The 13823-nt window shown below is 41.9% G+C and overlaps 1 protein-coding gene across 1 annotated transcript in view; it reads right to left on the bottom strand.

Annotated features, from left to right (window-relative positions):
• Nucleotides 1-13823, bottom strand: part of unc-5 — a 204358-nt gene that overhangs the window by 14920 nt on the left and 175615 nt on the right. Inside the window, 1 exon segment of the mRNA XM_072296078.1 lies at nt 3878-4030. Within this exon segment, the coding sequence (XP_072152179.1) occupies nt 3878-4030 (153 nt within the window).

Below are 13823 nucleotides of genomic sequence, written 5' to 3'. Positions count from 1 at the left end.
TACAGTCAGTCTTCAGTTCAAAATAGGTTAATGCACAGTCTATTCGTACAGCAAAAATGGAAGAGATTAACGTGTGTTTTTCGAACAGATAACTATTCGTGCTCTCCGGTATATTTGTTGCCTATGCAGAATACTGAAGGCGAAATTCAGATGGAAGGACATCCTGTTGGGTTAACAGCATCGTTTATAGGTTCAGTCAAAGTCTATGGAACGAAATACTTAGGTGTTTTTTGAGTAGATAACTGATTCGCGCTCCCCGGTATGTTTCTTGTCTATGTGGCGAAATTGAAGGCGAAATTCAAGAAGACAATATCATACCAACATAATCGGGATTCGTTCATTGGTTCGGTCAAATCATGCGCTGAGGTGGCTAAGTCTTCGGATAGTTAGCTAATCGTGCCCCAAAGTAAATTCTACTATCATCAATCCTCTTATTTCCTCTCCTCTGTTTTTCCTTATTTTCTTCGTTCCTTTCATTTTAGCGCTTTTTTGCGATGGCGCCAGGTGCAGTCACTCCTCATTCGTCACCCACCCCTAATCCGGTTCTGCTCGCATAAAACGTGTAATACGATGCTTGCAGTGGCGCGGCGGTTCTTGAAAGTTGGCAACGTTGTTTTTCCTCATTTAAATGTATAAAAAACAATCGATTCTTGACGAGGCAGCTTGCTTCACCTAAATCGATCTTTTTAATGGATTTAAATGGAGGAAAATCAGTGTTGTCAACTTGCAAAATCGCTACTGGATGCTTGATCTAATGACTCTTTCTGAAGGTCCGTTTCAGATTTTTTTGGATCTCGCCATAAGTATTGAAAAAAAATTAGAAAAAAAATTAGTAGAGCCTCTTCGGGAAATAGACATTTCGAACACTTAAAACCCACAATTACGGCAGATAACTGGGGGAAAACTGCGCCGTAGGCTGGATCTCACTCCAGTGCGAAGAAATGCCGAAAGGGGGGGGGGGGGGGTGCGAGATTGCGCTTTTTATTCGCGTTTTGATTTTCATTCACTGCAGAATCGGTTTCGGAATGCGATTTGAGTTTGAATGAGCCGCAATCAGAGAGGGATGGGGTGGGGTGGGGTAAGGCACCGGGCCGGTCTCCTGGGCCCTCATACATTTTCTCGCCGCTGCTCTCGTGGAACACGGCTGTTCCGAAGGCGCGACGCCGCGCCCCTGCCAGACCGGCTGAGGATTTAGATTCGTTTTCGGGAATGGAGAATTCGCACGCAAATTTTTTAATGCTTCATCTGAAAGTGCTTAGAGAGCTGAGTTCACAGTATTTTTAAAATTTTCTTCTGACATGGGAAATTCTTGAAAGTTAGATTTAAAAGTGAGAAAATGCACAATTGCACAGCCTAGTAACGTCATCTGGCGGCATTTCCCATTTAAACACACGTATTTCAGCAGATTAGATTATTTTGTCATATCTCCTCTACTAATTGTTCAATTTATGAATGAAGGGTATCTCCGTGTTCAGTTCTTTCAGTAGATTCCACTTAAACACGAAATTCATCAAATTTCAGACCCTTGTAAATTCTCCATTCGCGATTTATCTATAAGACAAAGCTGGTTAGGCTGTCTGAGTGATATCTTAAGGGGATGGAAAGGAATATCCCGGAACGGGCGCTTAACTTGGACGGATTTCTTACACTCTGTGCTTTGCCAATTGGACATATTTCTGCCAAACAGAACTAAGTGCACTAAGAAATGAGCCCTGAGTCCCATAAGAATATATGCATAACAGGGCTCACGTTATGATACACACAGTTCCGTTTGGCAGAAATACTTCCAATTGTTTGTTGAAAAATTCAAAATTTTACCAGAATCGCACTGGATGCTGAACAGAGTTCAGTGTAATTCAGACGAGAAAATTTGCTTGCAGTGTACTAAATTTTACTGGAAAACTTTACCAGCACACAGTGCGCTTTCCAGAGGGCGTTGCGGGGAGGGGCTTCATTTTAGATCACAGTGTTTCGTTTGTTCAACATTTGAGGTCTGAGGTGATAATCGACGGCTTGATTCAAGAAAATACACTTTAAATTTAAATACAAATAGTTACGCCGCCAGGAGTCACTGAAGTGAAGGCGTCAAGGGGTGTCATTAAAGAGCCTCCGGACTGAAATTAAGTACGCTTTTAATAGGGCTTAATTAATGCCTACCCCCTTCCTCCTTTCCCCACCGTGAATCGGGCTTTGAACGAGTGAGTTGCGAGATCGAAGCGCTTAAACAGTCAATTGTCAAAATTTCAAGGCGTAATGCGCATCGTAAACCGCGCTTGCGCTAACTCGTCGGACAAGGGTGAGAATTTCAATTATTTTCAACTAAAAGACAATAGACATAGTGCCGAAAACTTTCCAGATCATGAAATCGTGATATGTTCCAGTCGATTGATAGAATTCACCTGATATTTCTATTTTGAAATTTTGAACACTGTTCGCCCTCAACGTGGAAGAAATTAGCTACAAGAGGATCTTCATAATAAAATGTACGTAAACTGAAAATCCTAATTATTCTCACTTTTTTATCTATTTCCCTCGCGTAATATCGTATTTTTTAAATTTTTTATGTGATCCCCATTTCTGATATTTGACCTGATCCGTGACTAATAATTTCCCTGCTTAGCACGAACAATTCACAGAGAACTTCTACCGGATAAGCTACGCCCATGGCTAAACTGTAGGAGAAAAGTCTCCAAAAATAGGGATTATTGGAGGGCAGATCAGAAAAGTGATACGTATTAGCTTCTGACAATCTCTGAAAGAAGGAGGGAAAAAATATTAATTTTGCGCTGCCCAAAGATTCACATTTTTTCCAGTTGTCTGAACCATCTCTCTCATGAGTTCTCCCTTTGGATGGGTGCTTCCTCTGGAAATTGTCACCAAATCTGACAGTTCCATTTCTGATGGGTCGTTTTTCGGGCTGGGAAAAACTGCTTAGCACATCAGTTCTCGAGGGTTGAGCACGACAAGTCGACAAGGGCAAAAAGGAGAGAATAAGACTCGGGTGATTATTTTGCCATGTTCCTTGACTTCGAACTTCTAGGGGTATCAACGCGCCGGAACGCAACATCAGCAATTGCGTCACTCATCTGCCAACCAATTAAAATCCAGACTGCAATGCAAAATTGATCTCATTCTTTTTTACGTAATTCCCTCTATGTGGTAAAATTAAAATAAAAAACGGTATGGTACCAACTTATGTTACCAATGATTTTAGACTTTTATCTCTGGACTAGTCGGACGACCTTTAGCAGAATCTATCGTAACACGGAAGATCCGATCAATAAACGTCTTAAAATCCATTATATTTCGTATTCCATACGTTTTGTTTCGAAACTATTTGGAAATAGATCTTTCCTGCTTGCAATGAAAATTAAATCTCTGAATGACGAAACCATCTTTTCTCTCAAATCTGAGCGACACTTCAATGGGAGCAAAGAGCGGAGAATTGCGAGTTCACGCGTCGCGCCATGGCGCCTTCAATTTTGCAGATACAACATGGACATCCATCAAGTACGAATAGTTGTATCTCTGCGCCGTCATCAACGTCTGTCCTTTCCCTTGTTCTATTTCCATTGTGTTTGTTTCGATTAACCCTCCGAAGCGCTACGCGGCTCAGGCGTTACACGCGTTACTCTTATAATTGATTAATATATTGTAAGATGTTTGATTGAATACAAGGAATGTTTGATTCAGTAGCGAGGCGTGAATGATCGATTATCAATAATTCCCCATTTGCAGCTATGGTAAAAAATCGATTATTAAGGTGACCCTGTTCATTGATTCTTTTCCATAGGTTTAAAGGACAGGCATAGATCAATCGATCTATCGCGAAGCACGCCACGCCACTGGTTTAATTTAGGGTCAAAATTTGACGTACCTGAGTTGGCCATATTGTACATTGAGTGATCTCTGCCTTTCCTCCTGAGAAGCCTCAGAACGAAAGCAACGACGAACCCGAAGACTGTGAACGCCACCGCCAGTCCAACGTAAAGGGCCACGTTACCCGCGTCATTCTGTTGCGCCCGCGTTGCTGGAACAGAGCAAAAAGAAAACACACAAATTAGACCACAAATGTCACAATTTTTTTTAAAAAAAAAAAAAAAAAAAAAAAAATCCTGGTTTCAAACTCAGTTACAACCCAGTATCAGTATCAACAGTATCTCTCCCTTGAAGCCGTCTTAACTGATAGTGAGTCGATTCTCATGGATCGTATTTGATACATCAAGCAGGTGAGATTGTATCGATATCTATTGGTTCAACATGTAAACAAAGCCTCAAAAGTCAAATGAGCAATACTTAGGAGCTGGACAAAGAAAGCTGTGCCCTTATTGTTGATAGGAAATTAGATGATATATATGTAGGTGAAGAGAGAAACATGTCCACATTGAGACGCTGAATGTCTTAAAATTATACTAACTAACTAACTAACTAACCCATCTTTGTTTGTAATGTGATAACATCAGATGTTTTTTTCAAGATGGAGAAAGGACAATAGGAGAAATGAGGAATAGGAGGATGCGGCAACGTGGCTACAACAGCAGTAGTCGAAAATGTCACCGGAGTCGCTACTCCACCCCCGCTCGATGGTAGGGCCGCAGCCCCAAATGCAGAGAGGATGCGACTCCAAGTACCACAGTGCTATCAATTCTCGCCGCAAAGGCTCCTTAATTTACGTAGAATCCTGTAAAAAATTATATTTTCCGCGTAAGTCCGGCAATTTCGCACCCGTGACTCCGCTATCATCCCCTGCTCTTTAATAAATAGATCATAACCGACCAGAAATTTATATTGCTACGTCTTCGCACCACCGACGTTGCCAATTAATTCGTGAAAATCGTACATTTTTTACATCCGTGATGAATTCACCGATACTATGCTTGGTAACAGAGTGAGTACGGTCAAACAACTACACGCAACTATTACTGCTCCTGAGCAGCCCAAAATGCCTACCTTAAATTATTGAAGGCTAACTTTTAGGACTGAGCTCGAACCCCTAGAAGTATGGGTTCAGAGAGTTATTATCAGCTGATTTCGCGGTTTAATCGAAGAAGAAAATAAATCGGTAAATTAAACTACCAGGAAGAAAAGGGCACTAATAAAATATCCAATGTTCGATCTAAATCAATGGTACTTTCTTTTAAAAAAATCTTAATTAAACCCATCAAAGGAGTTAGTTTAAGCAATGGAATCAATCCAATTTGTGTGATACCTTGGAAAAAGAACACGTGGTAAAGTCCAAAGGGCCCCTTAAGTATTCGTATTGTTCAGTCGAGCTTAGTGCAACTTAATATCTTTATTGTCATGGTGTTTTTTGTGCTCTATTAACTTATTTGTTCGAGATTTATATAGAAAAACTCAGCGTCACGGAGGGAGCGTACGGAAATTTCGGAAATTTTGAGGTTAAGTCATAGCACCATTGGCGCTGAGGGGCCTGAAGGACAAGGCGCATGAGAGCAGTATTTGAAAAAATTGAGATATTCATGAAATCAACTAAACTAGTTTGAAAGTATAATCTATGAAAAATTCACACCTAAAATCGAACTTTGAAGCATCAGAAAGTGAGTTTAAACTCGCCATAAGCGATGTAATTTTGAAACTTTAAACACGTATTACTTGGAATAGCAAAACTTGTACTTATGCGCCTTGTCTTCTAGGTCCCTCAATTTTAGTGTGCTTTTAAAGCGAGAAATTAAGAGCAACTGGCAACGTGGCTGAAGTTACTCGCGGCACCCTTACGCGTAGGAGCGTGGGGGGGGGGGGGGGATGCACCGCTTGTTTTTGTCGCGAGGGTAGAGAGGGATGGTCAGAATGCAACCGAGTGGAAGTTTAAGACGTTCCCTTCCACCCCCGCCCCCGGCTCCCGGCTCAGCTTTTAACGACTTTGTAGCCATCAACGGATTTTTCCGCTATCCACTCGCGCACCCCTGCGTAGACCTCCTTAAACGTTGACATTTTTATCCCCGCTAAGTCCACCCCCCAGCACACCCTTGTCGAAGGCTCCCCGAGAACTACCTGCTCAAGGGCGGGTCGAATTCCTCATCTGGATTTTATTCAAGGAGAAAGTTTGATTTATTTTTTAATTATTTTCTCCCGGTCTACCTTTCGGCGAGCGCCCTCCTGTTCGCTTTAATTGTGCCGTAATTTACGGGTTTACGGCCGGTAAAACTTGCGAGTCCTCCTTAGAGGAGCCACTTATTCGTACCGGCGAACAGTGAGGCCGTTTATTCGTCGTTTCCCGGACGAAGGAACATAACTCCATTCAAGGTTGCAAAAAAATTGACTCAAACAAATCAATTTTTTACAAAAATGTACCAGAATTTTTGTCCAAAATTCTTCTGATTTTTGCATGAGATCAGAAAAACAATCGGTGAAATTTTGAGTTAAAAATGACAAAGATTCTTCTGCTAAATGAGCAAGGTATGAGGTAAATTTGGCAGCATTGAAAAGATGTGGTTACGTTCTTTCATTGGGGACCAACATTTTGGGGGAAAACGGGGCGGGAGCTTCCTGCGTGATTAGTTTACATTGGTCTGCCGCCGGCCGAGGATAGGGTTACACTGAGGAAAATGTTAGGTCATGTGAACTATAAGAGCGGTGTCCTATATTAGCCGTGCGTGCTATTCGGTTCCTGTAACTGTACTCTCGGTTCATGCGACCGAACTTTCAATGGAACTATAGAAAAAGCTCAGTTGCATGAAAGATACGACTCCCTAAACCAAAATAGTAATGCCGGTAAAGAGGACTCCACTTATATTACGGTTCATACGACCGGACTTTTTTTGCAGTGAACTCTGTCAACAATATTTTCCTCTCGTTCTTGCGTTCAGCAAGAAGCTAAAGCTCAACAAGAAGGAATGGTTCTTATTTCCGTAACAGAAAAGTGTTTTTCCGTGAACTGTGACGACAGTGTATGTTGAAAGTTTGACGAGCATGGCCCCGCGAAACTTTTTCCACTTACTCGAGGTGCGTGAAAGCATGTTGCTAGTCAAGGCGTTGCTCTCGGGTAAGATATGAACGTTCCTGTCGAAACTTTTCCATGTCAAACGGTGGAAGTTCGAAAATCTGGTTGAATGTCTGAGGGTGGCGAGTTTTTGACGACGGAAAGATAAGCATCGGTAACCGAAATGAAAAATTCTTGCAGATAGCTGATAGTTAGAAAACACGGATCACTAGGATCTAATCTCCAGTCGCCTCATAGCTAGGAAATGACGAAGGACAGAGAGGACTACGTAAAAGCTTAAAAATTACGGGCGAATCATGATGAGTCTATATTTAAAATTGTAACCTCATCTCTAAAGAGGGTCCCTGAGTAATCATCCTCGCATACACCACATGATCGTTGAACAATTCGGGGAAAAAAAAGGTTCCCCTCCAAAATTTTGATACTACCCTAATTTAAAGTCTCGGTTTTTACATTTTTACCTACCCTAATTTGTTAAATGATAATGGACATTTTCCAGTCATTACTTGGGTTAGTAACCTAATTTATTGGGGTACTACTTTATTTAATTAGAATAATCCATACCACCTAACAACCCCGTGCTCTTTTTTCACGTGCCCACCTTGGTTTCATCACTAACTATCTCCTCCTCAATCAATAGACTGTATCCTTGTCACTAATAATTCCTAAACTTAGCATACAGCAGAGATGAGGCCATTCGCACTCCGAGTTTACCGAATCCAGGTTCCCTCTCTGACCTGGACGTGTAGCCCGGCTCTAATGGCAAGTGGGCAGGGGTTTCCGCTTTCCGTTCCTCTAACCCCCCCTCCTTCCTGTTCTCTAGAACGAGCGGACATCGAACAACTCCAAATTACATCGTAGGGATCGTTTAATTCGCTCGTAGCATGGAGATGTTAACCACGAGGCAATTGCATCTTTCCGAATTCAGCCTCGACAAATCGAGTGAACAAAGTCTGTTTAAATGGGTGTTCTTCCTTGATAATGCGTGCGATCTGGCAACATCTGATCGGATGCGCGAAAAATAGCCCATAAATCCCACTGCGCCGATTCCGTCTGCACTGTTTGATTCCACGCCATGCTGCCAGATGGAGCCTAAGAATTATACAATTTCCTCTGAGGAGAATATCACGCTGGCCGGCCGATGGCTGCTATTTTATCAATATAAGAAAAGACAGAGCACTGTCTGTACCGTGCAATACATCGAATTTTGATATCTTGTCATGCTGACATGAGTTTTTTTGATTAGTTCGCGGCAAAATGATATACTAAACTAGAATTTTGGGGAAGTTTGAGCTGTCAGCAATCTTGAGAAATTAAACAACGGTTTCGTGGGTGTGAAAAGTTCGATAGCTCTACCGTGTAGTATGAAAAACGAAATTATATGGTCTTGACAACATGGAAAAATCGGAATATACCGAGATTTGCCGGGAATGCAATATTTCGCAAAAAATCGGAGAATTTGTCATGGAATTGGAGGGAAAAAGAAAAAAAGTAGGATCCTGAAAATAAATTTCATGCAAAAACGAACTGTTCATTTTTCCTATTCGGGCAATTTCTCCCAGACGAAGGAGAGAAATGGGATGGGGAGGGGGGCGAAATGTAGAAAAACGAGATGAGGAAGAAAGGGAAGTTTCCCCAACCGAGGGAGGTTCAAGGGTCCTCCCCTAGGAAAATGTTGACCTCCTATAACGCAATTTTCGCTTTTTTTCATCGTGGAGAATCGCCATTTAAAAGAAAACAAAATTTCGGAAAAATGTGGGGGGGGGGGACAGCCCCCCTTCGCCCCGCACATGCACCGCAACTACAGTTTCAGAGGCGAAGCATTCGTCAATTTCATCAGGGACTTTTATGTTCGTCGTTAATCAGATCAATACCCCGTTCCTTGCGTGAAAACAATAAACGTGCGTGGATTTTTATATAATTTGTAAATAAAATATATATCTGATCGGAACGCGGCGTGGCAAGAGCGCTTCGCGTGGCGAAAAAATACCTGAGGCCGGGGCAGAAACACTTACAACTCTTAAACGCGCTGGGTCGTTCCTAACTCGAGGATTGAAAAGTGAAGATGTAGATGTGAACAGGAATAACAGGGGGATCGCGTGAGATGTGAGCTACAGTTGATCGCTCAGAAGTGTTTCCGCGTGTTCCGGCTTGTCGCTGTATGCGTGATCCTCCACGCTCGCTCGTGTGAACGAGCCCGTGTTTTTCTCGTCGCGTCTTCTAAAAAGCCAATGTGATCTTGATCCGACGATTCCATAGAGAAAAAAAAGGAGGTGTTTGCATCTTGGGATTTGTTTACCCTGTGACTGGTCGTCACAACCTAGCCAGCGAAATCCGGAGTTCGAAGTATAAAAAACGGACCATAATGTCCCATTTTTCTGCTTAAATAAACTCATGATATAATTTCAAGCACTTTTTATAGAATGACTTTTTTCCATAAATTACACCATTTCCAAGAAAATCGATGATAAAAGTCGCTGTACCGACCTACGTCATCAAAAAAATCCAAGATGCCCGAAATGCAAACACCTCCTTTTTTTTCTCTATGCGACGATCCTGCCAAGATAGCGGAGAGAGCAGCAAGTGCAAGAATGAAGTTTTGACCGCAGAAGCGTCAGACCAATAAATTTTATTGAAAGAAGCCTCCGTCCTTTGTCAAGATGCCACTAATCTTCTTAAAGACTCTTAGAAATCGTTTGGATGCTTAAAAATCGACTGATTTATCAGCTATCAATTACATAAAAAGGGTATTTTTCATTTTCATGCCAGGCTATTGGTAGGCAAGACAGCCGTAAGTGCTATCTTCTGCATGCTTTCGTGGTTGCGTTTTGGACCCACAACAAACACATTTTTAGGTTAGAAATTGGCAGGAGAAGGCGGCACTTTACTTAAAAGCACTGTTATTATTGGCTCTCGGGAGGAATAATGTCACTTACTGCTGTCTTGCCTGAAACTACGTCATTTTTTAGCGCACGTATGGCTTTCTCATATGATATGTCTCGTTTTTGTACAATTAAGAAGAATTTTGCCGTTTTATTTCAGTGATCTCATCTTAAAGAGATTGGACGCGCATTTTGAAGGAAACTCGATTTCGAAAATTTGACACTTATTGCTCTCTTTGCTATCACGGCAAAATTCCGACCGCAGGATGCGGCAGTCGTCGATACGATCGATGCACAGCCAATGTTTCCCCGTAACGGAGAAACGCTAACGCAGTCGGCGAATGCCTCGTTGGCGCTATATTGACTCGCCGGCCGCTCCGCGATTGTCAATGAAACACAGGCCGCATGCCATCCATCAAGCGCCTGGCGAGTGGGCAACCCGCCGGACATGCGGATTATGCAAACGACTGTCGCACAATCGCCGCCATTACGCGCAGGCATCCCGAGACCCAGATTCCTCATTTGCTTCATTACGCCAGGGCCGGGGGTGGGGGCAATTCACAACAATGTTGCTAAATTCCCGATACAAATACATACGATTCGTACTGATAACGGGAGGGGGTTTGCAAAATTTGAAAAAAAAACTTGGCAACATATGGACATCCCTTACATACCGTGGCTGTCCACCCTCTTCCGCGCACTTGCTTCGAAATGATGCTGCACATGAAGTGATCGCACACCCCTGGCTGACTCCACCTATAACTAAGTGCTGTTCCAGTCTGCACAACATTTCCAATCACGAGAAAGTACATTATGTCTAGTTAATTTAGACGAGGGCACACCGCAGTGGCGATTCCAGCTAATTGGCAACACTGTAATTACTCAATTTAAATACATTGAATATATCGATTCTAGCCGAGACAAACTGCTTCACCTCGAATCGATTGTTTAACATGAATTTGAATGAAGAACAAACAGGGTTGACGACTTGAAAGAATTGCCACTGATACACGATTCAGTTGTGCTCTTTAGCCGGGTGACGAGTATTGTTACAGGCAACCTGAACTTTTCAAGATGTACTTATTCAGTCTCAGTGTCATGGTGCATTGTTTTTTACAACCAAGTCTTTTTGGGTACCTAAAAAAGGTAACTTATCTCTCTCTGTTCTCATTTGCTTCCGTGTGCTGTGCACGGGGGAAACAAGTTCAGCTTATATTGAACACCGAAGTTTCTCGGTTCAGGTCAGTGGCGATTTTGCAAGTTGGTAACAGTGTTTTTCTTCATTAAAATCCATTAAAAATATCGATATCAGGCGAGGCAAGCTGCCTTATCGATAATCGATTGTTTTACATACATTTATATGGAGTAAAAGCAGTGTTGCCGACTTTGAAGAATCGCCACTGGTTCAGGTAACCGAGAAATAAGTAAATAAAACGGTAATTGGAGTCGGAGAGTCGAGGAACTATTCGCCGATCGGTCTCGTCAAAACATGACCGACGCAAGGACGAAAATGGAGTCGGCGATAATGAAACGTCTGAAAACTTCAGCGACGGGTGCCAACCCATCGCGGTAGTCAATCAGCCGCTGAGCCCGAAAATGACGGCGAGGTTTGCAACATTGAGCGGGAAATTTTGTTCGCCCGAAAGGCATCAAGCGGAAAATTTCGAATTTCCGAACGAATTCGCCGAGTACGAAAAGTCGTCGTCGAAACGTAATGAGCCCGCCGAAAGCGCGCACCAAATCGAGCTAAAATCCACCGATTGCGATATGGGGGCGTGGATGCCCCCGGTGCACTCCGGCAAAGCTGCGCCCCAAGTTCCAGGCCCGTGCGAAAAGTTTTCAACTCATCGAGCGTGTAATTAAAGTAACGCCTTTCGTGTGTAAGATTATGTCGATGATATAACGGCTTGGTGGGGCTTTTAGAGAGGAGTACTTCAACAGGATGAGAATACCTACAAGAGAGAAATATGAGAGAAAGTAACACGAATCAACACTGAAAAAAAATTTCTCGGCGTTTTTACCAAGGTCCGTTGGTACCTTTACCATCTCACTTTTTTTACCAATTATTGGTAATTTTACCAAGACAGACTGGTAAGCTTACCTAAAAACCGGTATTTTTACTGTTTTTTACAGGTAAGAATACCACTTTTATTGGTAATCAATTCCCGGTAACTTTGCCATTTTATCTCGGTAATTCTACCACAGTCGATAAAAAATATTGGCGTTTTTACCGAGGCCCAGTAAAATTACCGAGAAAGTTCAATAATTTTACCGAGATTTCTTGGTAAAATTACCAATTCCATAAATGGTAATTTTACCAAGAAAAAACTGGGATCAAATAGAACCCTGAATTCTCGGTAATTTTACCCTTTTCCTAGAAAATATACCGAGATTTTTTTTTCAGTGAATGAATTTAAATAAAATCAAGGAAGAAAGAAAATTGAACGCAGTTATCGAACCCAAACAACTCGATTCCTTGCGATGAAATATCGTCACCTTCCGACCAAAGTATCACAAGTGCCATGCGACGTTTCGAAATTTCCGTCGCCATTTTATTTTTTTACAAAGAAAATGTTGGTTGAATCTGTTTGAAAATTTCACTGAATTTTATCGGCAGCACTAAGAAAATTGAGTGAAATTTTCGGACAGCTCCGTTGAACAGTTTCTCTGTAAAAAAATGAAACAGCGGCGGAAATTATTAAACGTCGCATGGCGCTTGTGATACTTTGGCCGGAAGGTGACGATATATTGACGATGAAACTACCAGACCACGTATCTCGTTTGCAGCGTTTGAAAATCTCCGCTCGCATTTATTTTTTTTAAAGGAAATCAGTAAAAAAAAATCAGTATCATTCCTTGAAGTATTGACAGAGTTTTCTTCGCACAGAGGAGACAAATCACCGAGGTTTTTAAGAATTGACGTTGAGTGGTTCTCTGATTAAAAAATGCAGTATGACAGGAAGTCTGCGAAATTGCAAACCGAAATACGTAGTCTGGTAGTTATTCACTGTGGATATGTGAACCAGCACGTGAAAGAAAAACGCGGGAAAAATATTAAAATTAAACACTGAAAGTAAATCCGTGTGTACATTTTAGTAAGGCTGATTTTTGTCAAAGATTAGTCCGGCCATTCAGCGCGGCGCGGCGCCTTCAAGTTATTTAACAGAGACGTAGCTTTCTTCCAAGCGGCAACTATACTAACTCTAGTGCGGTGATATTGTATCACACCTCGGCTGAAGGCGTTTTGAGAAATCGCGTCGCAACGCTTCTGGTGTTCAGCCGCAGCCGCTGCACTACATCGCCACTGAGGTTCAATTACAGCGATACCCTTTCTAAAATTCCAAAGACCACGACCAAAATTTTTAAATTCGGATCCGCTGAGATTTAAAAAATAAAAAAAAAAAAAAAAAAAAAACTCTTTGAAACCCGCTGTAGCCGACTGTGAAATTACACAAGGGTGCGCTCACACGCTCGAACCAAATTACTGCATCTGTTTTATTTCCAAGAGGCATTGTTTTTAGAGCCACTCGAAATCTCAATTACTAGTTCTTCACCGCTCGACGAGACGTTGGATGGTTCCTAAAACCACCAAACGCTGAAATAAAACAGATGTAGTGATTTTAAGTTGAGTTTGTTCCAAGTGATATCAACTTTTTTCGTGTACCTCTACAGAGAAAACGTCGGCTCAAATGACTGTAAAAGATAAGTTTTTCTCCCTTTTTACAATTCCGATGGATTTAAAACAATGAGGCTACGCTGTCAAAAAGTTCTATTCGATGTTATAAAACCCGTAGAATAAGTTGTAATTTCTTGTATTAATTACTGTAAATGCTTGGATACTTTGAATTGATAGTCGTAACTGACTAACCTCATGTTTCTCACATGCTACCGACTAGGAACGATGGCCCCTGCGAAAGCAGACAAGCAACACGCATCACCCGGCGGAAATGAGCGCAAATAAGTTACGCTATGATTTCCTG

This window comes from Bemisia tabaci, chromosome 2 (assembly GCF_918797505.1).
Source record: "Bemisia tabaci chromosome 2, PGI_BMITA_v3".
NCBI classification, from domain to species: domain Eukaryota; kingdom Metazoa; phylum Arthropoda; class Insecta; order Hemiptera; family Aleyrodidae; genus Bemisia; species Bemisia tabaci.
Note: the sequence above shows the minus strand (reverse complement) of the source record. Positions and strands in the feature narration are given on the sequence as shown.